The sequence below is a fragment of the Pseudorca crassidens genome, chromosome 2 (assembly GCF_039906515.1).
Source record: "Pseudorca crassidens isolate mPseCra1 chromosome 2, mPseCra1.hap1, whole genome shotgun sequence".
Taxonomy (NCBI): Eukaryota; Metazoa; Chordata; class Mammalia; order Artiodactyla; family Delphinidae; genus Pseudorca; species Pseudorca crassidens.
This window is the reverse complement of record NC_090297.1, coordinates 22,350,666-22,378,562: the sequence shown is the minus strand read 5'-3', so window position 1 is coordinate 22,378,562 and position 27,897 is coordinate 22,350,666. Positions and strand designations below refer to the sequence as shown.

Below are 27,897 nucleotides of genomic sequence, written 5' to 3'. Positions count from 1 at the left end.
AAACCAAAACCCTCTGGCATTGACCAAAATGAAACTTACAAAAGCACCTAGATTCTCATATCAATCTTTTTTTAAAAAATTGTAGTTGATTTACAATGTTGTGTTAGTTTCAGGTATACAGCAAAGTGATTCAGTTATACATACATATACATATTCTTTTTCAGATTCCTTTCTGTTACAGGTTATTACAAGATACTGAATATACAGTTCCCCCTGTGCTGTGATAGGAGTAGGTTCTCCTATCAATCATAAACTCATCTACCTCGTTCAGTCTTTCTTAATTTGGATGGATACTATTTATCTAACCTCTCTTCTATTGCTAATCAAAATCTACGTTTAGTTTCAGGAAATATGGACTCTTTTCTTGGTGTTTCTTGATTAAATCTCATTCCCATGCTTTTAAAAGCCAAGAATGCCTGGCCTTCTGGCCCTGGGGTACACTTCAAAACCCCTTCCTTCTCTGAGACTTCCTCAACCACTGCAGTTTTCAAGGTGCTTCTAAATCTGCATCCACAATTGAAAAGCAAATTGTATTGACTTATTTCATATAAAATTAGTCCCAACTCAACCAAAAGCTCCTAGAAAGCAAAGAACAGTTCTTTAGCTAAGCTCACTCACAAACTTATTTATGAGTTTAGCAGTGGATAACAGGCTACAGTTGACTTTTATGTAAAATTCTGGTTCTCATCACAAGAAAAAAAATGGTGATGGATGTTAACTAAACTTATTGTGGTAAGCATTTCACAATAAACACATATATCAAATCATTATGTTGTAGTACACCTTTAACAATGTTGTATGTCAATTATATCTCAATAAAAATGGGAGAAATCCCTAGAGGCAACTTCTGTTACCAGTTTCTTGTGTCCTTCCTGAGTTATTTTAAGCGTATAAAAACTTATTACATCTTTTGTTTTTTCTTTTCACAAGCAGCATACAAAACACACTTCATTTTGCTTTTTTTCCCGTCACTTAATATGTCTTACAGATTATTAAATTTTAGCACATATAGATCTGTTTTTTTTATGGGTCTGGGAGCACCCTCCTTGCTCTGAATTCAAGAATTGAAGATCTAGGGCTTCCCTGGTGGCGCAGTGGTTAAGAATCCGCCTGTCAATGCAGGGGACACAGGTTCAAGCCCTGGTCTGGGAAGATCCCACATGCCGCGGAGCAACTAAGCCCGTGCCCCACAACTACTGAAGCTCACGAGCCTAGATAGAGCCCGTGCTCCGCAACAAGAGAAGCCACCAAAATGAGAAGCTCACGCACCGCAATGAAGAGTAGCCCCCGCTTGCCAGACTAGAGAAAGCCCATGTGCAGCAACAAAGACGGACGGACAGACAGACGGACGGACGGAAGGAAGGAATTGCAGATCTAAAAGAGAAGCAGTTCTCAAAGACATTATGATGAATGAAAGAAGCCTCAGACAAAAGAATACACACTGTATGATTCCAATTATGTGAAGTTTTATAACGGAAAATGAATCTACGGTGGGGACAAAATTAGAACAGTAGTTGTCTGGGGTGGGGTGGGGGTGGAAATTTCTAGGATGGTAATGTTCTATATCTTCATTGGGGTTTGGGTTACACAGATGGGTACATTTGTCAGCACTCAGCAAATATACACTTAAAATTTGTGCATTTTATTTAACTCAAAAAATACGTAAAACAAATACTGAGCTCTAGTCAATGATACGCATGCTGAAACGTTTAAGGGTGAAGTATACTGATAATGACAATTTCTTTGAAATACATCAAAAAACAAAACGGACTAGCAGAAAAACAAAAAAAACTGGAGAAAAAATTCTGCCTATTATTTTAATGTAATGTAACCCCAGGAATACAAATAAACTTACATGCTCCAAATTGTACCATTAAATTAGAAAACCTAGACTTTGCCAAATCCATTTTTCCCTAAGAAACACACTTATGGGAATTCCCTGGTGGTCCGGTGGTTAGGACTCCACGCTTCCACTGCAGGGGGGGGCACTGGTTCTATTCCTGATCAGGGGACCTTAGTTCCCCACACGCCAGGCAGCTCGTCAAAACAAACAAATAGAAATACACACTTGTAAGTTCATCACAATGCTTAGTAACAGCATTTAAAATATTTAGTCAAAAGAAATGCAAAATAGCACTGTGAAATTGCACTTATTAAGTCATCTCATTTTTAAACACAAAGTTTGTTCCTCTATAATGTGATACTAAATCCACCTGTGTTCAATTTTGCCTCAAACGTAACATAAAACTATTCCTGGGGCTTCCCTGGTGGTGCAGTGGTTAAGAATCCGCCTGCCAATGCAGGGGACACAGGTTCGAGCCCTGGTCTGGGAAGATCCCACGTGCCGCGGAGCAATTAAGCTGGTGCACCACGGCTACTGAGCCTGCACTCTAGAGCCCCCGAACCACAACTACCGAAGCCCATGCGCCTAGAGCCCGTGCTCCACAACGAGAAGCCACCGCAATGAGAAGCCCGCGCACCACAACGAAGAGCAGCCCCCGCTAGCCGCAACTAGAGAAAGCCCGCGCGCAGCAGCAAAGACCCAATGCAGCCAAAAATTAAATAAATTCATAAAAAAAGAAAAAACTAGGGCTTGCCTGGTGGCGCAGTGATTGAGAGTCTGCCTGCCGATGCAGGGGACATGGGTTCGTGCCCCGGTCCGGGAAGATCCCACATGCCGCAGAGCAGCTGGGCCCATGAGCCATGGCCACTGAGCCTGCGCGTCCGGAGCCTGTGCTCCGCAACGGGAGAAGCCACAACAGTGAGAGGCCCGTGTACCGCAAAAAAAAAAAAAAAAAAAAAAAAAAAAACTCTTCCTGAATCTTAGCTACACAATTATACCAAGAGGGCAAGTACCACCTGTGCCCTAATGTAAACCTGTGTGACAGAAGCTTAAATTATGGAAATTACATGCAAACAACAAATGGCATTAGCTGCCTTAATCTCCTGATCAACATCAAGAAAATATTACATTGATACAATTCAGCAAGCTGATTAAACTGCTCTTCTATTTCCAGATACAATTTTGATGTGTACACAAAAAAATAAGCTTATATATTTACAAATGATAAAGATAATATCCATCTTCTCAGAGATTATAAAGATACTTAAGCATTCACATCATACCATCTTGAAAAGTAAAATGAATTTGGCACCAATAATAAAACTGTAAACAATTCACAAGATTTTAAATACTAGCTATTTTAAACATTTTTATTAAAAAAGAAAAAAAAAAAAGGGACTTCCCTGGTGATGCAGTGGATAGAAGACTCCACGCTCCCAAAGCAGGGGGCCCAGGTTCGATCCCTGGTCAAGAACTAAATCCCACATGCATGCCACAACTAAGGAACCCACAAGCCTCAACTAAGGAGCCAGCAAGCTGCAACTAAGGAACCCACGTGCCAAAACTAAGACCCGGCAAAACCAAATAAACAAATATTAAAAAAAATAAAAACCAAACAAAAAGAACACTTGGGAGAATTCCCCAGAGGTCCAGTGGTTAGGACTCTGAGCTTCCACTGCAGGGGGCACAAGTTCAACCCCTGGTCAGGGAACTAAGATCCCAAAAGCCACGCAGCACAGCCAAAAAAAAAAAAAAAAATTGGTTGAAAACGGGAATGAATCAGAGGATCCTGCTTGAAGGGCCTGCCATCACCCAATTTGAGCATTACACAACCTTAATGATAAGTAAACAACTATCACAGTAATATCTTTATTGGGCAAGAACTGGCAATGGATGCTAAATCTAAAGGGTGAAAATTTGATGAGAATAACTGATTCACTTTATTATAAAGCAGAAACTAACACACCACTGTAAAGCAATTATACTGCAATAAAGATGTTTAAAAAATGTGATGAGGAAAAAGATATTTATATAGAGTCTCAAACTATTTTCCCACTTATTAAAAGGAAAATAGTACCTTTAAGTGGAGAACCAGGATACCTTAAATAAGTGATCAAAGTAAACATTACTAATAACGGCATAAACAGACCATCTTATACTTCCTACTGTGATGCACTGAGGACACAAAGTCACTTATGTAGTATTCCTGCCAGAAAAGCATAATCTGAATATACACAATGAGGAAAGGAAACCTCAGACAAGCAGCAACATCTACAAAAATAAATAGCATATACTCTTCAGAAACGTCATATCATAAACAAACAAAAGGGATGAATGGGTGGGATGTTGGTGTGTGAGTATGTGTGTATAACTGCAGATTAAGAGACTAAAAAGACATAAAACTGAAAGATCCTGGACTGGACCCTGGACACCCCCCCGCCCCGCCACCAAAAAATTGCTACCAAGGACATTAAGACAACTGGTAAAAATATGAATAAGATCTGTAGATCAGATAATCGTATTGTGAATGTTAAATTTCCCGATTTTGAAAACTGCATCGTGCTCATAAATGCATGTTCTTGTTCTTAGGAACTACAAACTACACAGCAAAATATTTAGGAGAAAAGGTCATGATGTCTTGGAACTTACTCTCAAATGGTTCAGAAAAAAATTTCACACATATCTCCAAAGAGAAGATGCAGCAAATGTAGCAAAATATTACATTGGTAAATCTGGGTGAAGAGTACGTGGGAGTCCTTTGCACTATTCTTTAAATTTCTCCAAGTCTGAAATTATTTCAAAGTAAAATGTTAATAAATTGGGGGATAATTCATTTAATTCTTCTGCAAAAATTGGCTGCATTAAAAAGTTATATTTGGGACTTCCCTGGTGGTGCAATGGTTAAGAATCCACCTGCCAATGCAGGAGACACAGGTTCAATCCCTGGTTCAGGAAGATCCCACATGCCATGGAGCAACTAAGCCCATGTGCCACAACTACTGAGCCTGCGCTCTAGAACTCACAAGCCAGAACTACTGAGCCCGCACACCACAACTACTGAAGCCCGAGCGCTCTAGGGCCCGTGTGCTGCAACTACTAAGCCCGCATGCTGCAACCACCGAAGCCCGCATGCCTAGAGCCCATGCTCCGCTAGAAGAGAAGCCACCGCAATGAGAAGCCCACACACCGCAACAAAGAGTAGCCCCTGCTTGCCGCAACTAGAGAAAGCCCGCTTGCAGCAACGAAGACCCTACACATCCAAAAATAAAAATAAAAAGTTGTGTTTAACAACTCATGAAACTTTGAAATGTGTTTATTTCCTCATACCTACACTAAAATCACCAAACATGAGGGTATTTTAGCAAAAGAAAAAAATCTGCCTATCAGCTTTTTACAAGTCTTCTAAAATGAGAAAAAAAATGACACAGAGAAGATTCTAACACAAGCACCGTTATTTTAACCACTTTGGGACATTAAAACCTTTTAGGTTTCCATAAAAGACTTCTCTTACAGCAGGTCTTTTCTTTCACTTTTGTGACTATTTCCTATTACCACTGGGAATTCCACTAAATTGCTTTGACAATTTATGGTCGAAAGACTTCACTTGTCAGATGTATTTATTAACATTTCTAATTAACCAGTCCTACCTTGGTAATATTTAATAAAGAAAAAGCTGGGGTTGGGAGGGTGGGGGACAGAAGAATGATGACAAGATACACAATAAAAGGAAAGAGCAGAACACATAAAAAAAAGCTGGGACCTCCAATGGGTCCAAGTCCCAGCTGGAACTGCCATAAACACAACATGCATTTGTGTCTTGTTGGACACTCCGGCTTTTATACATGAAGATGCTACTAACCCACCGTAGCAGGGGAAGTGGTGCAGCAAACTGGCTTTCCCCGTGGTGGTGGTGTCATGTTGCAGCCTACCTACTACCTTTTTTAACCTAGTGCCATGTTCAAGGAAGCTACAGTGAGATTTGTGGTAGGAACAGGCTGGACTGGCTAGTCTAGGTTAAGCTCCTGCATAAGATCCTCAAGCACAAACACACAATTAATCATAAAGTCCCAGTTAACCAAAAAACAGACCAAATGCTAAAAGGAAGGGAAGAAGCATTCCTAAAGCTTGAGGATACTGTGATGGTAATAAAGAAAAAAGGAAAACAGCAGAGCAAGATTTTACTGAATTCACACCTCATCACAAAATTCTCACTAGGACATTCATCCTAATCTTTAAATCAGTCCACAATCTCATTGTTCATTGTAGAGACTAAAAAAATTTTTTACAAAATAAAAATAAATTTAAAGATATTAACTAAGAATGTATAAACCAGGGGAAGAAGTTTCTAGGCCTCAATATCTGGTCTGTCACTTAAACAACTAGAGGTTAATACTCACACCATTCACCCACCACATCTTAGTCCCTCCTCACCTTATATCTATAACTATAAAATGCAAAAGTTCATCTCTAGAGGAAATATCCTAAAAGCCACAAGGTGGCAATGTTACTTAAAGTCTGCACATTTGAAATCTCTTCCTATGATATAAATCTGCTTAATTTTTCCTCTATTTAGCTTAATATCCTTTCTCATTTCTACTACCATCCCTCTCCCCACTTTGAAGTGGGCCATAAAACACAACAGGCACACATATATTTATTTGTCGGATAGAATTTTATTAACTTTAAAATCTGATGTCTACCCCTCAGATAAAATTCACTTAATAGCCCTCAAGTAAGTTTTCTTATATCCCCATGGTCCCTGATAGAAAAGAACACAAATTTCAGGGTCCCTGGCTGAAAATAAGACAATGCTTACATAGTTTAACATGAAAAAATAGGATTATACTAATATGACTTTCAATGCTTTATATGGCTTATGAAATCAATCTTTTTTTGGGGGGCACTGTGCTGTGAGGCCTGTGACATCTTAGTTCCCTGACCAGGGATTGAACCTGGAGCCACGTCAGTCAAAGCGCGGAGTCCTAACCACTGAACTGCCAGTGAACTCCTTGATCAATCATAACAGTCTCTGATGCTATGAATATGAGTTATACACACACACACAAACATACATATATTCCCTCCCTTTTAAGATTTTCTAGGTGCAGAAATGGACACTTACTTGAAATAAATTTCTGGGAACTGGCATAGGAGCACTAGGATGAAGTAAATGCATTTAACTAATAACCTTTCCTACCATCAAATTCTTTTCCAAGATTGTTAGTTAGTAGCTGAACTCCTATATACATTTCACTAACAAGGTCAGAAGTAAAAGCCTGGATAATCTACTGTTTTCAGGCCCTGAATCATAAGTCTTAACTAGTAACAGAACAAACGGTAAGACAGATACATTAAAATTTTTTCAGTTATTCTTTGAATCACTCCTTGGCTCTCCAGTAAGAACTACATTTGAACAAAAACTAATTTCACAATAAAATCAATTTCTGAAAACACTTCCGAATACAATTAAACAAATAAGGTTTTTTAATAGCTTGTCAGTCAAATCCCCCCCCCACTCCCAGCATTTGACAGTAGGTTCAGAAAGAATGAAGCAATCACTGAATATGCTTTCCAGATATCTGATAAATGATATAACCTCCAGTTCCACCTTCAAAAATTTCCAGTCGAACCATCCTCAACACCTCCATTAATACCTCTCTAGTCCAAGCTACTGTACCCTCTCAATACGACTTTGCCACAGACTCCTTTTAACTGATCGCCCTTTCGTCTTGTGCCCTCCTCAGTCTATTCCAAGGGTGGGACCCCAAAATGGAAACTCAGTAGCATTATTAAGTATCATGCCAAAAGTTACTGAAGAATGTGATGACTGATGTAAAATAAATGAAGGTGTATTTATGTGTATATATACATTTATATGCCTGAGATTATGGATCACAACAATCACTCATAAAAGACCTGTATGCAAGTACTTCACTTGTATATATACATTTAATCCTAATAACCCAGTAAGTTTTTTCCCCCGTTTTCATAAAATACTGAGGCTCAAAAGTTTACTTACTCAAATCACTGATAGTGGCAGATATGACACCATCTTCTGAGCTCCTAGCCTTTTCAATACTATGCTAACAAGGAAACAGAATCTAGGATTCATGCTTATTAATAATATCTACCTAATGTATATATACACCTAAACTTTTTAAAAGGCCCATCATACGTAATATACTTAATAGAATAACAGAATCCCTTCCCACATCCCAAAAAACTAATTACCTTTAAAAATCAGTTAACGGGCTTCCCTGGTGGCACAGTGGTTAAAAATCTGCCTGCCATGGGCTTCCCTGGTGGCGCAGTGGTTGAGATTCCACCTACTGATGCAGGGAACACAGGTTCGAGCCCTGGTCCGGGAAGATCCCACATGCTGTGGAGCAACTAAGCCCACGTGCCACAACTACTGAGCCTGCACTCTAGAGCCCGCGAGCCACAACTACTGAGCCCACGTCACAACTACTGAAGCCCACACGCCTAGAGCCCGTGCTCCGCAACAAGGGAAGCCACTGCAATGAGAGGCCCATGCACCGCAATGAAGAGTAGCCCCCACTCGCCACAACTAGAGAAAACCCGCACACAGCAACAGAGACCCAACGCAGCCAAAAATAAATAAAATAAAATATATAAATTTAAAAAAAACAACTCGGTTAACATCTTCAGGCAACTTCAGGATGGTTAGTAGCCACTAAATCTTATTGCTTAAAATCATCTAACAACTCTAAACAATTAATGTGCTCACAAAAGGATACAATAAAATAATGTAAAACTTAAAACATTAAAGCCTCTTAGAAGTAGCCATAATGCCTCTGAGGAGTAGATTATAACAAGTAACACGGAGGATATTCAGCCAAAGACATCTGCACCTTTTAATGAACAAACAATACAAGCAATTCACTAGAGGCTCATAATATTGATAGCTGATGAAAAACACTACTCAAAAGACCCTTTCAGCCTTAAGGTAGGCCACAGTATAAAAAGGTACAGCCAGACTTATCAGACACATTGTGAATTCTAACATTGCTTCTAAAGATGAAGTCTTTTCTGACCCAGAAATATGGCAGTTTCATATGGTTCTGATTAATATTTAATAAAAATGAACTCAACATCTCAAAAAAAAAAGATGAAGTCTTGAGACTAGCAAGCAGAGACTGGAAGGAAGACTACAGAGCAAAGGAAGAAACTTACAGGAAAAATAAGCATGAGGAATTTGAGGTGGGGGACATACAAAACACTACCTAATGACATTTATAATTTAAATACAAGAGAATCACCTACAGGGCTGATAAAATGCAGATTCCAAAGCCTCAACTCCAAAGGTGCCCACTCAGTAGGTGAGGAAACACAAGAATCTGCATGTAAGTAACTCTCAGATGGTAACCTGTACAAACTGGGAAACTTCTCTTCAACTGCTTCTAATCCTTTTAAGAACTACCTAGGGAGCTTACTAAATAAAATTTCAGTTTAGTAAATCTAGGGGTAAACCTAGTTATCAGTATTTTTGTAAATACTTTCCAGGTGACTCAAAGTTTGCTTTAACTTGTTGTTACCATTTTTTTTGGAATTTATACTCTGAAGCTCTCACACCATGTCCACCCTGCTCCCCTCCCCGGGGACCCCTTTGCAGGCTTACGGACTGCAAGTACGGTAACATCTGTCATAAATGATTTTGAATTACCCAAGAACTTGTCTAGGGCTCTAGTTCTGCCACTAAAATGAGGTCTTGCAGTCTGTGTACAAAAAGAGTTAGGTAGCCTAAAACCTTCCCATTCGATTTTATAACCTTAACCTTCCAGAGTAATTATTCAGAACCATTTGTGTTCTCCCTTACTCTTGCTGCCTGTCATTAGCAGCAACTCTCTCACAAGGTTAGGTAGAGTAGATCCAATCTGCTCCCTTTTGATGCTTGTGATGAGGGAGTTTTAAACCTAAGTGCTTAAATGAAGGTTTAAGTTTCAACCAATTATGCTCTCCTCATATAGCCAACGAAGAGTTGACTGACTACAAGCATTAGTAGATAATAGAACACTGCAGTTAGTTATTTTAAATGATAAATGTGAAGATGCAGCAAGGCCTAAGAACAGAAAAGCTTTGGGGCAAAACGAATTCCAGCTCTTCTACAACCTAGCTAGTGATCTTAACAAAATTACTCCTTTCTGAATCTCAGTTCCCTAACTGTAAAATGAAGATAATCTTGGGGACTCCCTGGCGGTCCCGTGGTTAGGACTTGGAAGCTTCCACTGCAGGGGGCCCCGAGTTTGTCAGGGAACTAAGATCCCGCAAGCCAAGCAGCGGGGCCAAAAAAAAAGAAGAAAAAAGAAAATAATCTTATTCTACAGGATTGTTACAAGGGATCAGAGATAAGATATGGAAAGTGCCTTATGTATAAATGCAAAAAATGGCTAAATATGGCTAAATACCTTAAGTATTAAGGGGGAAAAGCAGGATAAAATACTACACAGAATATGATTATAATTGTATAAACCACTAACTTGTGTCGGAAAATAAGCCAAAATGATGACTGGTTTTGTCAGGGTAGAGGAACTATGAGTGAGTTTTCTTTTACTGTCTACACATTTTATGATTTGGTTATTACAATGAAAACCAAATGCACACGGAAAATTTGCAAAATGCTAATATAAAATTTGCACATTGCAAATTTTTTTAACATGCAAACAGTTTAAAAGCTCTATATGCTATCTATACCCTGACTGCGCAAAAGGTCCACATGAAGTCAAAAGCTTACATGTAAGTCTACCTTTTCTAAATGGCTTCACATATTACACAAGTGATGTCCAAATTTTTAGCTTTGACACATGTAGCAGAGTATTAAATACCTCGTAAGAACCACCAGGTATTACAACAGCAGTAAATGCAAATGAGTTGGAAAGAGCAACTGCCTGCCTCTTCCCGCTCCCCACATACCCAACAGCTTAAACTTGAAGCCATTTTCTTCCTTCATCTTTCTTTCCACAATCTTTTCCTATATACATCCTTCTAGACCCAACTCAAAGCCAGTCTTCCATAAAAATGACTCAACTCTGGTCTTGCTATTCTTTTCTTCTGTACTTGGTCTCATCCTGTAAAATGAGCACTTTTTTTTTTTGTGGTACGCTGGCCTCTCACTGTTGCGGCCTCTCCCATTGCAGAGCACAGGCTCTGGACGTGCAGGCTCAGCGGCCATGGCTCACGGGCCCAGCCGCTCCGCGGCATGTGGGATCTTCCCGGACCGGGGCACGAACCCGTGTCCCCTGCATCGGCAGGTGGACTCTCAACCACTGCGCCACCAGGGAAGCCCAAAATGAGCATTTTAATATCCACTATACTATACTGTTTCACTTATATTTCCTCCCTATGGCTAACTGGAGTTAAATCAGTTCAATTAGGAATTGCTTATTCAGCAAGGGATGAAAAGCATTAGGGCACACTACTGAGCTAGTTGTTAGTCTATACTGTCTAGTTGTTATAACTAGAAAAATTTGCTTTGGAGGTGGTGGCAGCAGGATGCAAATTTAAATTGAATTACCTGTTTCTGTGGAGAAAGGCAGAAAGGATGATCTGAGCCTACCACACTCTTCTTCCTCAATTGCAGACTTGCAGATTTCAATGGTGAAGAAAGAGATCTTTTGTTTTCCCTAATTCAGGGAACAGAGCTTTTCCTCCTCTACCTGAAACTCCTATATAGTGCAGGTGTCAGTCCTTTATCATACAGTTCCTTAAACTAAGGCAGTCAAAGCCAATGCTGTAGCATCGCCAGCTGCTGTGAGATGTTTTTCTAATCCTTCCCTTCCTCCAAGACTAAATAACCAATACACCTAAATGAGATGCTGAAGCTGCAGATTCCTTGCATTTCTTCAATTTCAAAATAGATTCCCCCACCCCCAACTCCACCTCCATGCACCATTATTCCATTTTTTGAAAAATTCCTGTCATCCAGTGGATTCCAAATTATGCTTCATAGAGGAGATGCTTCGAAGATCACCCAGGGAAAAAAAGAGAGCTGAGCGTGTGAAATTAGCCATTCATGGGGCTCTGAGTAAGGTTTTGTTTGGAGGAGAAAAAACAATTCCACTTTTTAAAAGTTTGAAAACTGTCATAGGACTAATCTTTACTTCTGGCAGGTAAGCAGAACGGTTCACATCTGAGTAATTCTTGATTTAAACTATTCAGAGTAAATACTAAATGATTCTAGAATCGCTAACTACCCCTTGTCCCAAAATGTTTAAGTCTGGAAAAACAGCAGTCCCCTCTGGATCAATCTTTAGCCAAAGCAAAAACAGAATACTGACATTTTTAATACCCAACTGCATTTCAGACATTGTTATATGGTCTAATTCAACAAAACAGCCCGTACTAACTAAACAGAAGCTGGTCTTACTTCATTAAATCCCTGAAAGACTTGGAACAGACAGCTTAGAAAACTTCACAGGTTGTGAAGGGCTGGAGCACTATAGAAACAACAAATGCACAGTCTGTTGAATGATGTATGGAGACCAAAACCTTCAAACCCCTAACAAAGCACTCTCATGTTACTTTTATTCAGATAGTTGTTGGCATTTGCAGTCATCTGCTACCTCTCTACAGTCTCTGAATAAGTTGATTATACCCCACTGCTTGAAATTCTACTCAAGATATAGCCCTTTCCTTGTTCTCTTTCTAAAGCTCCAAGTACTCCCTCTCAAACCCTTTCACTTGGTCCCTCTTTAATCCATCCCTTAAATTGTGTTATTGCAGGGGGTTCTTTCTTTGGCCCTCTTCTCTCAATGCATGTTGGCTCTGGAACCGCACTGAAGTAGAACATCAGCTCTGCTTTCTTAGTTTGGGCAACTGTGCAAAAAGAATATACTCTTTTCTGTGCTTCAGTGCCTTCATCTGTAAAACTGAAATAGCTGTACATACCTCACAATGATAGAATTAAATGAAAACGTACATAAAAAAATGTATTCAGGGACTTCCCTGGTAGCGCAGTGGTTAAGAATCCACCTGCCAATGCAGGGAACATGAGTTCGATCCCTGTCCCGGGAAGATCCCACATGCCGCAGAGCAACTAAAGCCTGTGTGCCACAACTACTGAGCCCACGTGCCACAACTACTGAAGCCCGTGCGCCTAGAGCCCATGCTCCGCAACAAGAAAAGCCACCACAATGAGAAGCCCACGCAGCACAACAAGGAGTAGCCCCCGCTCACCACAACTAGAGAAAGCCCACACGCAGCAATGCAGACCCAATGCAGCCAAAAACAAATATTTATTTTTTAAAAAATGTATTCAGGACAGGTGCATATTAGACACTACAGAACGTGCAATAATTTCAGCCATTATTTTTATTACCAATATTCTTGAAGAATCTTAAACTCATCCATGCCTTTACCTATACTGAGAGCTGGAAACTCCCAAATTTCTATCAACAGATCTCTCCTGAGCTCCAGATCCTACTATCACCTTTCTGTCCTACAAGCACCCCAAATACTATTTCCAAAAGCCAACACATCTCCAAACCCTAACCTGCTGCTCATCCCACATTCTCTGTTTTTTTTTAAGTAACTAATCAGCAAATATTTCTACCACATTTTTCAACTGTAACTTCCCCATTCCCACTATCTTGATACAGGCTCTGTCTTTCTCCCAACTATTGTAAAAGACTCTCATTTGGTATTTGAGTCACCTACACCTCTCTCTCCTCATTTAATAGATGACTTCAGGTAAGTTGCTAACCTGAGTTTCCATTTTCCTACCTATAAATATGGGATACTGCCTCCGGGAGTTGGTGTGGGGATTAAAGTAAAACTATGAAAGTACCTAACGAAGTCAGTGCTCAGTAAGTATTTCATCCTTCCCATCCTCTAAACTGTCACTCTACACTGACTATCCTCCCTTACAATCTAAAAACATAAGTACAGGATAAAAATCCAAAGCCCTTCTTATACCAGGCCCAACCAACCTCTCCAGCTTTATCACTTATTCTTTCCATATTAAACTTCTCATTTCACAAGACCCAGTTTTCTATCTGGCAAACTCCACATATCACACAGTGGTCCATGGGCTTTGGGACTAGAGAGAGACTGGCTTTGGGTGGAGTTCCAACGTATTTTCATTTATTGATACTAATGACTTAAAGACAAAAGTGAAATAACAAAGACATATGTCAGAACTTCACTGGCTTGTCAATTTGAGCAACTTCCTTGCTAAACTGGATAATAATTTTCAAATTCTGGAAGACTAATTCTTCAAATTTTGTTTCATTCAAAATATGTCAGGGATAGAGACATGACACACTTAAGTTTAATCTGCATTAAAGGAATTCCCTGAGTGGTCAGAACTCCGCTCTTCCACTGGAGGGGGCACGGGCTCAATCCCTGGTCGGGTAACTAAGATCCCACATGCCTTGTGGTAAATCTATATTAATATTTTCTCCATCCCTTTAAGTCTAGACAATCAAGAAAAATCAAGTCCTGATTTGTATATAGCATTTGCCAATTTCCGTGGTGTCAATAACATGGCTGACCTCAAACTACCAGTGGAATACAGGAATACAGTGGGGCTGAGAAGACATGTGCAAAAGCACAACATTATATACTGATACAAACATAATAACTTTAAGAGTGATGAATTTAAATATTACAGTTTAATTGTAATCATAATGGTATTCTAAGTTTATGTAGTTTAACTGTAACATATTACTAACTGTAGTATACAACGTAATTCAATGTAAATAGAAAGGCATTTAAAACACCTTTTAATACAATGTATTTAATTTTTTTTTTTGCGGTACGGGGGCCTCTCACTGTTGTGGCTTCTCCCGTTGCGGAGCACAGGCTCCAGACGCACAGGCTCAGCGGCCATGGCTCACGGGCCCAGCCGCTCCGCGGCATGTGGGATCTTCCCGGACCGGGGCACGAACCCGTGCCCCCTGCATCGGCAGGCAGACTCTCAACCACTGCGCCACCAGGGAAGCCCGTATTTAATTTTTAAGTTTATGCAATTTGACTGTGCTTAACAACTAGCTTGCTAAAATTCTTGAAAGCTAAACAACTGGCTCACAATTAGCTAGCTCTAGCACATTATTGGACTTGGACATTGAATTACCAACTCCACCACTTGTTAGCTATGAGACCTTGTATAAATAACCTCTTTGAGCCTGCTTCCTCATCTAAAATATGAGAATGATACATTACATGAGATAGCTAAACTTTTATGTATACCATGTGCCAAGCACTGTGCTATCATTTAAGTGCTGATTACCCAATTACTCATTCTATTTGATATAGATCAAATGTTCTTTCCCCCATGAAGACTTTCTTAATTTCCCCAAATTTATCACTTCTCCAGAAAGCCAAAATATTTCTTCATCCCTCTATTACAGCTCTTATCTCATATTTTATCCATTTTGTTGTCTACCTAGCAACACTATCTGGTCCTAAGCCAAAGATGGTGCCTTGTTTATCTGTTCTATCCTAGCAATTAACACAAACATCTGGGGGCTTCCCTGGTGGTCCGCCTGCCAATGCAGGAGACATGGGTTCAAGCCCTGGTCCGGGAAGATCCCACATGCCATGGAGCAACTAAGGCCCATGGGCCACAACTACTAAGCCTGTGCTCTAGAGCCTGCGAGCCACAACTACTGAGCCCGTAGGCCACAACTACTGAAGCCCACATGCCTAGAGCACGGGCTCCCAGCAAGAGAAGCCACCACAATGAGAAGCCTTCGCACCACAATGAAGAGTGGTAGCCCCCGCTCGCCACAACCAGAGAAAAGTCCATGTGCAGCAAAGAAGACCCAATGCAGCCAAAAATAAAATTAAATTTAAAAAAACCACAAAACATTTGTTGAAAGATGGATACAAACAAAGGACATGCTTCAAAGAGATCCAAATTCAGTATCACCTATTCTCTTTTGGTCCTCCTTTAACAAGGCTACAGAAAGGCATTTTATCCACAAAGCAAGGAAGGTGGTGAGTAATACAAATAGAATTCCCTCAATCCTACTGGCAGAAAAACAAGTAAATTTATCTGCAAGACAGAAGACAACATAGACGGCCTTAGAATTTTACAAAACGTTCAGGTTTGCCATCCTGATTAAAACAGGATGCCCACTCACTAGCTCTGAAGAAGCAATTTAAAACAGTGGTGGAGTGGAGTAATGTTAAATGGAAAGAACAATACTGCATGGTCATTTATTTCTTAAAGATTTAATAGTAAGAAAACAATATATTTGGCTAAAGTGATGTTTCTTTCTTCTGATTTTTGTATCACTAAAACTTGTATATTTTAAATTTTTTTCTGAAGTTGAAAATGGAGCCAAGATGATTACCTCAAACATTTATAAACAAGGGACTAAATGCCCAAATTAAAGGGTTAGGAGGAAAAAGATGGCTGTAAGGAAAAAAAAAAAACTTCCTTATATAAGAGAAATATTACTTATGCCAACACTATAGGAAAACTAGATTTTTTTTTTTTAAAGGAAACATTTCTCAAGTAATCACTTCTATGTTCCTTTGCTAAGTCTTTATTACATTTTAGGTAATAATTTTTTTCATTAATACACAGTAAATATATTAATAACTACCCAAATACCTAATCTATACTACGATTCACTGAGAATCCACAAATCCTATCTGTCATCTATCTCCTTCTGTTCTCAAGTCCTTTCTTATGTTTTATATGTAATTAGTATTTAGGTCAGAAATTATAGAACACAAACAAAAATAAGGTCTTACTAAAAAGACCTGTTTTGTACCATCAATTCCTCTCCATGAACCTCAAATGTTATCTTGGGCCACCTAATCCTCTTTTACTCCTCGGTTTCTCTGATCTAAACTATCCCATGTGTGAATCTTCTCTACAATTTACCTAATAAAAGTTCTTTTAGTCTCTTCTTGAAACCCTCCTGTGACTAAGACTCCATTTTTAGAAAGTTCCCCCTTTACAAAAATCTCCCTCCCTATAACCTTTACCTATTGGTTCCAGTGCTGTCACTAGCATGAAAAATCATTTGATAACAGCTATCATATTCCCCCTTATAAATCATCTCTACTAAGCTAAACACTACGATGAGAAATAAGATAACATGTATAAAGCACAGTGCAGGAAGCAGTGAGCTATATATATATATACAGTAATGATACCTATTATTACGAAGTACTGGTTCACCTTTACAAGTTTCCCATTGCCTTTCACTGAAGCTTACATCAAAGACCTCCGCCATCCTAACTCAAATTAGATCTTACTCCTCATTCTCTTAAACTCTAGTACTTTATTTTAAGCCAACTTTGTATCTCTCTCAGTAGATTCCTTCTATATCCAACTAACTGCATAAACATTTCATTTAACTCCCTTTTCCTAATCTAATCTCCAAACTTCCCTTCCTGGAAACCCATTCCACAAACTCCCATTAGACTTGTTCTTGAACTGTACAGGAATTCCTATTCCAACTTATTATTTCTACAGTGTTATTATCTATACAGATTTGGGCTGTTCTGAACCATGTTCACTCTTCTCAAAACACCTCTGGCTATCTTCTATACATCTTCCAAGGCTCAGCTCAGAGATCACTTCTTGCAGGATTCTTCTATGATCAATCAACCCACACCCCAAGTTGGGTTAGGCAATCTTCAAGCTTCCAAACTGGCACCTTGTGCATACCTTGAGAAAACACTTTTCATTTTGTATTGTTACTTGTCACTAATATAAGGCTCCCTGACAATACATTTGTGGTTTCTCTGTAGTGTCTAGCACACAGAAAAGTTGTTCCAAGAAAAGATAAATAGCTTCATCTCAATTCTTAAACACCGTAATAAATTTTCAGTATGTCCAAACACACTCCAAGTCACCATTTTTAGGTCTTCTGCCTGAAAATCAGAATAATCCTAAAGGTAAAGAAATGCTGAGTTCTTTTTCCCATCTTGCAAGATGGCGGGTGAAAAGGCTGAGAAGCCAGATACTAAGGAGGAAAAACCTGAAGCCAAGAAGGCTGATGCTGGTGGCAAGGTTAAAAAGGTGAAGCAGGTTAAGAAGGGGAAGCCCCAATGCAGCCAAAACCCTGTCCTGGTCAGAGGAATTGGCAGATATTCCCGATCGGCTATGTATTCCAGAAAGGCCTTGTACTAGAGGAAGTATTCAGCAGCTAAATCCAAGGTTGAAAAGAAAAAGAAGGTGAAGGTTCTTGCTACTGTCGCAAAAAAAGCTGGTGGTGACAAGAATGGTGGTACCTGGGTGGTTACACTTCACAAAATGCCTAGGTATTATCCTACTGAAGATGTGCCTCGAAAGCTGTTGAGTCACGGCAAAAAACCCTTCAGTAAGCATGTGAGAAAACTGCACGCTAGCATCACTCCTGGGACCATTCTGATTATCCTCATTGGGCGCCACAGAGCCAAGAGGGTCATTTTCCTGAAGCAGCTGAGCAGTGGCTTGCTACTTGTGACTGGGCCTCTGTCCCTCAATCAAGTTCCTCTGCGGAGAACACACCAGAAATTTGTCATTGCCACTTCCACCAAAACTGATATCAGTGGTGTGAAAATCCCAGAACATCTCACTGATGCTTACTTCAAGAAGAAACTGCGTAAGCCCAGGCACCAGGAAGGTGAGATCTTCGACACAGAGAGAAATACGAGATTACAGAGCAGCGGAAGGTTGATCAGAAAGCTGTGGACTGACAAATTCTGCGAAGAATCAAAGCTGTTCCTCAAAACAAAAACAAACAAACAAACAAAAAGCTGTTCCTCAACTCTAGGGTTACCTCCCCTCTGTGTTCGCTCTTACAAACGGAATTTATCCTCACAAAGTAGTGTTCTAAACTTCTTACAAAGAACCTAATTAAATAATTCAGTCCAAAAAAAAAATCCTGCTATTCTCACTTAATAGCAATGAAATTTTTAAAAATATACACCTTAAGCTGTTGTCACTATAGTAATATTTACTCTAGATCTGTCTCTCCTCAATCTCCCCTTAGCTTTCCAGTTATTCAGAAAAATCTTTACCCAAGTGCCTGATTGAGTCTAATGTTGGGCTAGACATTAAGAGAATTACACAGCCCTTAGTCTCCCCTACTAGACTATCTTATTTTTACCTAGAGTTAAAAAGCTAGAAAGGTAAGACAAAACTAAACCAACTAGGGACTTCCCTGGTGGCACAGTGGATAGGACTCCGCACTCCTAATGCAGGGGGCCCGGGTTCAGGGAACTAGACCCACATGCATGCTGCAACTAAGAGTTCGCATGCCACAAATGAGGAGCCCACGTGTGGCAAACTAAGGAGCCCTGGAGCCACAACTAAGGAGCCTGCCTGCTGCAACTAAGACCGGGAACAACCAAATAAATAAATATTGTGGGGGGGGGGGGGAACTAAACCAACATTTTATGAGGTTTCTTTAAAAAAAAAAAAAAAAATCACTATTGCAGGGAGTACCTCTCCCTTTATGCCCCACTATTCCAAAGTTGAGACAGAGAAAAAGATTACCTGACTGCCATCATCTTCTGAATAGCTGACAGTAATAACAACAAAAAAAAAATTTTAAGAAAAAAGCTCATATGGCAATATATAGCACAGGCAAGACCTTCAAAAAGCATATATCCTGGGCTTCCCTGGTGGCGCAGTGGTTGAGAGTCCGCCTGCCAATGCAGGGGACACGGGTTCGTGCCCCGGTCCGGGAAGATCCCACATGCTGCACAGCGGCTGGGCCCGTGAGAAATGGCCGCTGAGCCTGCACGTCCGGAGCGTGTGCTCTGCAACTGGAGAGGCTACAACAGTGAGAGGCCCGAGTACCGCAAAAAAAAAAAAAAAAAAAAAAAAAGCATATATCCTTTGACACAGCACTTAAGGATAGGTATGAATCAATATTTATACCTTAGGATATTTACAACTGTTATTTTAGCTGGAAAAAAAATTATAAAGAAGCTATTCAGTAACAGGGACTGGTAAATTACAATAAATTTTTGATAGAATACTATGAAGCCATCAAAAGTGATGTCACAGCTATATACACTAATATGCATAAGATAGATAACTAATAAGAACCTGCTGTATAAAAGAATAAATTAAATAAAATTTTTTTTAAAAAGTGATGTCACAGGGCTTCCCTGGTGGCTCAGCGGTTAAGAATCCACCTGCCAATGCAGGGGACACAGGTTTGAGCCCTGGTCTGGGAAGATCCCACATGCCGCGGAGCAACTAAGTCCGTGCACCACAACTACTGAGGCTGCGCTCTAGAGCCCGTGAGCCACAACTACTGAAGCCCACACACCTAGAGCCCATGCTCCTCAACAAGAGAAGCCACTGCAATGAGAAGCCTGCACACGGCAAGGAAGAGTAGCCCCCGCTCGCCACAACCAGAGAAAAGCCCGCGCGCAGCAACACAGACCCAATGCAAACAAAAATAAAATAAATTTTTAAAAAGTGATGTCACAGAATAACAATTAGAGGAAAGTTCTAAATAAATGCAGAAAGCAGTTTACAAAATAGTATCTAAAGTATACAACGAAGTAAATGAAGTCACTAAAATTTGCTGGAAGTGTCAAGCCAGACAGATCCAAAATATCCAAGCCAGACAGATCTTGAAGGTTCTATGGTATTGAATTAGATCATGTGACAGAACAAGGCAAAAATGGCTGTAGTTCTGCTTCAGTGTGTTCTGCCAAGAAACATGCCCAATCACAGAACTTTAGAACAGCTGTGACATCATTTTCAGGATGAAGTTTTAAGTATTTCCCTACTGACTGAGTTTCCATTTGGCTGGAAGATTTTTTTCAATCTTGTAAATAATACCAAGGCACATATACAAACACCCCACTTAGGAGAGTCAATGCTTCAATGAGCTATCAGTCCCATTATCATGAAACTTGTTTTGTCTTGGAAGCCTAATTAAAAACTGGAAGAACAGTTTACAGTCAGTTATGTAAGGATGTTAAAGGGTAACAGTGGGCAACACAGGAGTAAGGCAATACTGACTGAAAGGGTAGCTGGGTTTGGAAGCAATCATAGGGACCTTCCTGAAACCCCAGCAAGCTCTTCTTAAAGAAAGTAAACTAAAAAGTAATCTGACACAAGTATAATTGAAGCTTTTAAGTTTTTACCTTTGGTGGTTTGTTCACCAGCCTCAGAACAATTAGGATACTCATTCATCAAAAGTCTTTACAGAACGGTTTTAAGAGCCATTAGTTAGCTTAACAAAGACCCTAAACCTTGATTATTATTACACTCACTGAAAACACAAGGCTAGTCAATGAATCTTACACCTACTTATGAAGTTTTATCATTCACTGAACCACTCAAGTGAATACAGATATATACTTGATTAAAAGTGCACACAAATTAACAATCCTCAGACTTGCTACTTCACTTTTAAACACAAGCTTTCCCACTAGTTCTAACAAATACAAATTTATCTTAGCGGCTATGCTGCACATTCCAAAAAATACTCCTATCTTTGCCTTCCTGCTTTTAAATCACAAGATGCAGGACAGAACTTTGCAGATGAAAGTAAGCAGATTCTTAGTATGCAACAAATACTATGCATATTTCAAGTAGTTAAACCAAGCACCTGGATGCCCCCACACACGTTCATAATCTGCTATGCCACTACATGATGCCTAAAAGGCCACAGCCTCCTTCCTTGTTCCTCTAGAAACAGAAGCCTGTTAAGACATCTTTAGAGCCTTTCAGATGTTTGGCAAAAATAATCAAGTATCTTTTTTCTATAGATTCTGGAGGATTTTAAGTTAAACTGTTAAACTCTGGGAAAGGAAAGAGTTTAAAGAACTAAAAAGTACCAAGTTTTTTCTGACAGCCAACTTTCCAGTAACCTGGCTCTATCTCCCCAATACTTTCAGCATCACTGACAAGCATACCTCTATTTCTTATCTGTCTGTACACACTGGAAAATAAAGAGTCAACCATCCTGGGCTTCCCTGGTGGCTCAGGGGTTAAGAATCCACCTGCCAATGGAAGGGAAATGGGTTCGAGCCCTTGTCCGGGAAGATTCCACATGCTGCGGAGCAACTAAGCCCGTGCGCCACAACTACTGAGCCTGTGCCCTAGAGCCCGCACCCTAGAGCCCATGCTCCACAACAAGAGAAGCCACTGCAATGAGAAGGCCGCTCACCGCAACTAGAGGAAGCCCGCAAGCAGCAACGAAGACACAATGCAGCCAAAAATAAAAGTCAATCATCCAGCTTTAGTTAGACAACTATGGACCTCTGATTCTGTGTTATGGAGGTCAAGAATCTACCAGAGCAAACTTACTTCTCTGAGCAGTCTTCCTCCCACTGCTCAAAGGAATAAGTCTTTATAAAGGCATAAGAAGTGCCTCAGGTCCTAGATCAATTACGTAAGATCCCTATGAATTTATGACAAATTCAAGGAAAATGTATTTACATTAAGTCTGTTACGTTTTGTTTATTTTACATCTGAAGCTAACCACTCAGGATTCTATCATTAATATATACATATGTTTTAAAAACATTTTCTCCTTGCCATTATCTTTTCACCTACTTCCTATACTTCAACATGTCTAACTTCTGGATAATATGATCTGCCCCAACCACTATTTTATCATTTTCTTATGGTCCTAGAGTTTACACTCAATACATGGGATCAAGCATTACCAACCCTTTCAAATAAATTCAACTCTTTACTTTGGAACTATTCCCTATCACTCTGTCCAAGATTCCCACTTGTTACAGAGGAAAAGAGAAAGTGAATCTTTAGGAATACAACCAAATGTTAAGAACAAGAAGCCAGCTCTTTTGGATGATCTGCTTTCCAAGTTTTATATAATTACCTTTTCTAATGGGAAAAAGATTTTGAAAAAAAAAAAGTGATTAACCAGAACACTACAAAAGACAGAAGGAAGAAAGGTCTGAAAAACATCCTCTTAACACTACCAGTTGTCAGCAGGCAGGCAGAAATGTCAGGGCTTCGTGACACACCAACTCTTGAAAATAACTACAGTACCCCAGCAAGGCCAAAAGTTAATTCTGACAGAATTATCTTTTTCTCTGCCACATTACAGCCTCAATCTTCTCCTACTTTCATTTCTACGTTTCTATCACTTCAATTATTCCCTTTGTGTTTTTTTCAGACTCATTCTTCACCTCTTTCTGCATCACATAAAGCCAGTTTCTCTAAGTTTGTTTCTGCTTTAACTTAAGCCCACATTTCTGTCCTCCACTAATGTTCCCATATTCTTTCACACTAAGGTTCAAATAATAAGACCAATTATCCTCCATTAAGGCTTGAACTGTTAAGTGATACTTGTGTTATTTACAAAGCTTTTATTAATGGCTCAGTGTAATACTTCTCCTGTTCTCTCTAGTTCCTTCTCCTTCCTTTAAAGTCTTAAGAAGGGTAAGCTGGTTACCTTTTTAACACTTTCTTCTTCCTCTTGGCGTTTCTCATAGTGTGAGAAGTCATCAAAAATGGAAGTGGTGTGCTTGTAGCTGGCTATGATTTTCAACACCTGCTTAGCCTTTTCCAGAGGCACTTCCTGAGTGTCCCTGGAGTTGGTCACTGGTTTATTCTCGTTGTTCTCTAGGCGAATGTGTCGCAACTGGCTATTGGGAACGTCCTTCACAAAAATCCACCTGACATCAAAACGACCCTTCCATTTGTCCTGGGACCACACACCTGCACATGTGTTGTAGTCCACAGCAGATTTCATTTCTGCAACGCCACAGAAGTGTCCACTGCCGTTGACACTGAAAAGTAAGTAAACGGGGCCCTTCCCGTTCATGGAGCGATAAGCAGCATCCAGTCTCTTGTTACCATGCTCTGTGCTGCACCAGATATTATACTTAATGGAACGGTGGATATCGTCCTCAGAGTAGCTCTTAATGATGAAAACCCGGCCATGTTTCAGATTCCAGTCAAAATCCTTGGGGTTATAGTTATTAATGGACCGCAGCTTCTCCAACACTGGGTGAGGTTCTGAAGGAGTAGATCCAGATCCAGCCTGAGACTGTCCTACTCCATTACCATCCACCCCATTATGACCGAACCCACTGCCACGGTTCCGAGGTGCTACCCAGCGGGTTGGCTGAGCTGCCTGTTGCTGCACTGAGAGCTGGGCAGGCTGTGGTGGTGGTGGGGGCAATGGCTGTGTCTGTTGCCCTACTGATGCCTGAGCCGCTGGTGGGCTACTGTTAGCCTGCTGACCTACAGGCTGGGGAGACCCCTGGGTTGGCTGCTGACCTATGTTCTGAACCAAAGCCTGTGAGGGAGTTTTTGCCACAGGACCCTTGTTATCCCAAGTTCCAATATCCATGTTATGTTTTATTGGAGGTGGTGGAAGACTTGACCCTGCAATGCCATTCTTGGTCTTCAACTTGGGTTGCTGTTTTGCAGGCTTGCTAGCAATATCAGCCCAAGACGCTGGTTTTGGAGGAGCAATGGTAGCTGGAGGCAAACTATTGGAAGCCACGATGTTACTAGTAATGGACCCGCTACCAACAGCAGAGCCTACAACTTTTGGAACATTGCTTGCAACTTCTGTGCTACCCAACTTCAGGGCTGCCATCCCCTGGTCTATAGTATTCATGCCAGGAGCCTTATTGAGGGTCTCACTGGCAAAAGCTGACTGTCCATCAATCATGGCTCCACCTAAGGAGCTAGGTGCATAAGCATAATTGCTACTATATCCAGAGCTCTGAGTAGACTGTCCCTGAGAACTGTTATTTCCCCAAGCTGAGAAGTCAATCCCACTGGGAAAGAAATTAAAACCATGCTGACCAAGAAATGGAGTGCTACCCAGGGCTCCTGGTTGTCCGAACATTGCATCTGGTAGGAAGTGAGGCTCTCCGTTGCTCAGCTGTCCATAAGAAGTTAGATAGGGCATGGCTGTGTCACCCCCAGTAGACCAAGCAGCTTCACCCAAAGAATAGGAGAAGCCAATGGAGGGACTGTAGTAACTGGGTAAGTAGGAATCTGACATGGCAGTATATGCATTATTCTGTGGAAGAAGAAAAAAGGGTTAATTAAAACTAAACACAAAAATATATAAAACGACCAGAACATTTCCTCTCCCAATTATTCACACAATTCAAATATTTCAGTCATTGCCATAAAAAAGGAGAGTGACCTTTTCAGATGGTCTCTTCCCATAAACTTGCTATTTTTATAGACTTAGATAATATTTTGGTTTAATAATTGAACTGCTTAAACATTTAAAATTAAACTGACATACAGTGAATACCAGCCTTAACTTTTAGTGCTACAATTCAGAAAAGGGAAAACCCGTCATCTCACTAAGTTTAAGTCTTCCTCTATAGATGTACTGAGATGATGCCTTCATTAAAACCACTATCTCTGGACTGAAGGAGTGGGAATATTGGCAGAAAGAAAAAGTATTCACAAGAGTTTCCTATTAAAACTTACTATATAATAGATAAAACAAAAATAACTGGAAATTTCAAGTTCTACCCCAAAAATCTGTGCAGCCATTCCTCAACCATAAACCAAAAATCAAGGTTCAGTACACCTACTCTATAGTAAAGCCTCCTGGCAAACCATCTGGGAACATCAAGAGATGCCACTATTTAATTATAACCTGGAAAGAAAATGCACAGTGGCTTCCAGTGGATTCAAAACCAAAAAAAATGTTGCTACCTGTTTTGCTTCACCTATAAAAGTTAAGGCCGTAAGCTAAAATGCACACCTAACTTTTTCATTAAAAACAGGAATATAATTCTAAAGACAGTACAGTCCACATCTTTATAAAAGGAATCATCCTTCAGAACGACAACCAGAAATAAAGTTATACTCAACTAGTCTTCACATTAGAAGATAGATTACATTGCAGAAACATTCTTACTTTCATTTATGCTGACAGTTCTTTTTCATAAATCCTAGTAACTCACAAAGTACTCCCTTAAATAAGAAGCCAGAGATATATAGAATTGGTTTCTATAGATATAGACTCAGCTCAACTCAAAAATAGACTACTTTAACTTCAAAACAGCTCTGGTATCTAAGAATCCACTAACTAGTCAATAGGGAGTTTTGTTCGTAAGAGACTTGGATGACCATAACTATGTCAGGCCTTAAGCTTGTATTACCAAAGCCAACAGTACTTCTTCCTAGCCACTAAAACACATCTCCTGAAGATTAAATATTTCAACTAATAAAGTTTGATAAAATGGTGGTGCTTCTCTCTGCCAATTCTAAATTTTCTTTTAAAAACCTAACTCTTTCACATATACTCTCAAGTTTAAGAGAAGTCTATTTCTCGAAGACAGTGTTATAATTTTAACAGCCCCAAATCCATTATGAATAAGAAATTCAGACCACCCTTAATAGATTAAGCCTGAAGAATTATTCCAATATAAGGTGATGAAAAACTGGTTAAACTAATAAGAATCTGCTGAATAAAAAAGTAAATAAAATTCAAAAATTAAAATAAAAAACTGGTTAAAAAGTAGATGAAACAGCCTTGACAGACTACAGAGTCTCAGATTATGTCTATTCAACCAAAATTTATATTTCCCCCCAAATTTTTCAAAAATATTTAAGCTTTAACTTACTTAAATAAAAAACAAACTCCCCCACAAATTTTTCAAAAATATTCAAGCTTTAGCTTACTTAACAAATAAAAAACAAACACATTTAATATCACAGGTTATGCCACTATAGAGCTAAATGCCTACACCTGAACTGGCAGGTTCCCACATGCCCCTGAGCTCAAAAATCTGAATTACACAATGTTTCACAAGAACTACCTAGAATTATGTTTCCAAATGCTCCCACTCTCCTTGTTATAATGATTATGTAAGCAAACTACCTCAAGAGCAAGAACCCATTAATAGTTCATTCCTCCACTTCCTTCCCTACTTTTCCTGATTAACTGGTTGTCTTCTGCAAAAACTTTTTTCCAATCACTTGCTTAAGCGGTTTCTACACTTTCAATTCAGAAAATTCTACACAAGGGATCAAAAAGTTTTATGTAAGCATTAGGCCCAAACATGCGCACGCACTGTCAAGTTATTCAAGACTGTTATGAATATCATACACCATCTGTTCAGAATTTATATAAATGTTCCACAAACTTTTTCATCTTTTAGGATATTCTGGATGAGTTGTCAATTTTCCTTTTGGTTTATTAGTCTGGTGAGTTATACTTATTAGTTACAACTTTGTGACTGTCTTTGGGATGCAAGATAGTAACACAAAAGAACTGCTGAATCAAAGAAGTCTCTGTGCACAGTTCATGGTCATATATGGACCTACATGCAACTAATCTTCACATTAGAAGACAGATTACATTGCAAAAACTGGAATTCCATCATTCTTGATCTCTGTTCTCAACAGTGTTTTATTTTCCTTCAACTCCATTTTGTAAATACAGCTCCCCTAAGAAGCCAGATATATACAAAATTGCTCTTTACAGATGAAGATGGAGCTCAACTTGAAAGAGTACCCAGCTCCAAAATAATTCTGATAACCTAAGAACCCACTAACTAGTGACTAGACAAAACGAAGATACTCAGTTCTGCAGCACTGAATAAAGTTCAGGTGATTTTATGTTAGTTTTTCCCATCACGTATGAATCCAATTTTCCTAAAAGAAAAATGTTTGGGAGGTGAAAACATTTAACACCAGAAAGTATTCCTAAGTTTTACATTGTTACATTCTTGCTAAGGAGGAAGAACTACTCAAGCAAGTGTTGCTGTTAGTACACTGTAAAATGTTATCAGTACTAGCCTCAGAGAATGGTATGTTTGCTCACAACAGACATAAGATCCTTAAGGGCCTATGACATTTGTAGCAACTGGTTTTATAACATATTGACTGATATTAAGAAAGTCATCCCCTGAAAATGAAACTTATTGATAGAGCAGAGAAAGAATAATGGTATACTGCATCCTCTGATCAAGCATGAAAATGGTTAACTACTCACGGGCCTTGCCTGTGGACTCAAGTAAGGTTCAAAATCATCATCATTTAATCCATCCTTTTGATGTACAGATCCATTTTGTACTAAAGGAGAAAAAATTCAAATTAGGAGTGTCTCAATCGTACAATCCACCTCCCAAACTAATCAAATACCTCCTAACCAGAGAAA

The 27,897-nt window shown here is 39.6% G+C and overlaps 1 protein-coding gene and 1 pseudogene across 2 annotated transcripts in view; one reads left to right on the top strand and one right to left on the bottom strand.

Moving 5' to 3' along the window:
* The window catches only part of YTHDF2 (YTH N6-methyladenosine RNA binding protein F2), a 31,470-nt gene that overhangs the window by 2,382 nt on the left and 1,191 nt on the right, over window positions 1–27,897 (bottom strand). Inside the window, exons 3-5 of one of the 2 annotated variants that reach the window (XM_067725147.1) lie at window positions 27,733–27,812; window positions 23,203–24,789; window positions 2,598–2,731 (exon numbers count right to left, since the gene is read on the bottom strand). In XM_067725147.1, the coding sequence (XP_067581248.1) occupies window positions 2,598–2,731; window positions 23,203–24,789; window positions 27,733–27,812 (1,801 nt within the window). The remainder of the gene's footprint in view (window positions 1–2,597; window positions 2,732–23,202; window positions 24,790–27,732; window positions 27,813–27,897) is intronic. The other variant, XM_067725146.1, reaches the window with a different exon arrangement.
* LOC137218410 (large ribosomal subunit protein eL6 pseudogene) lies at window positions 17,736–18,528 on the top strand (annotated as a pseudogene).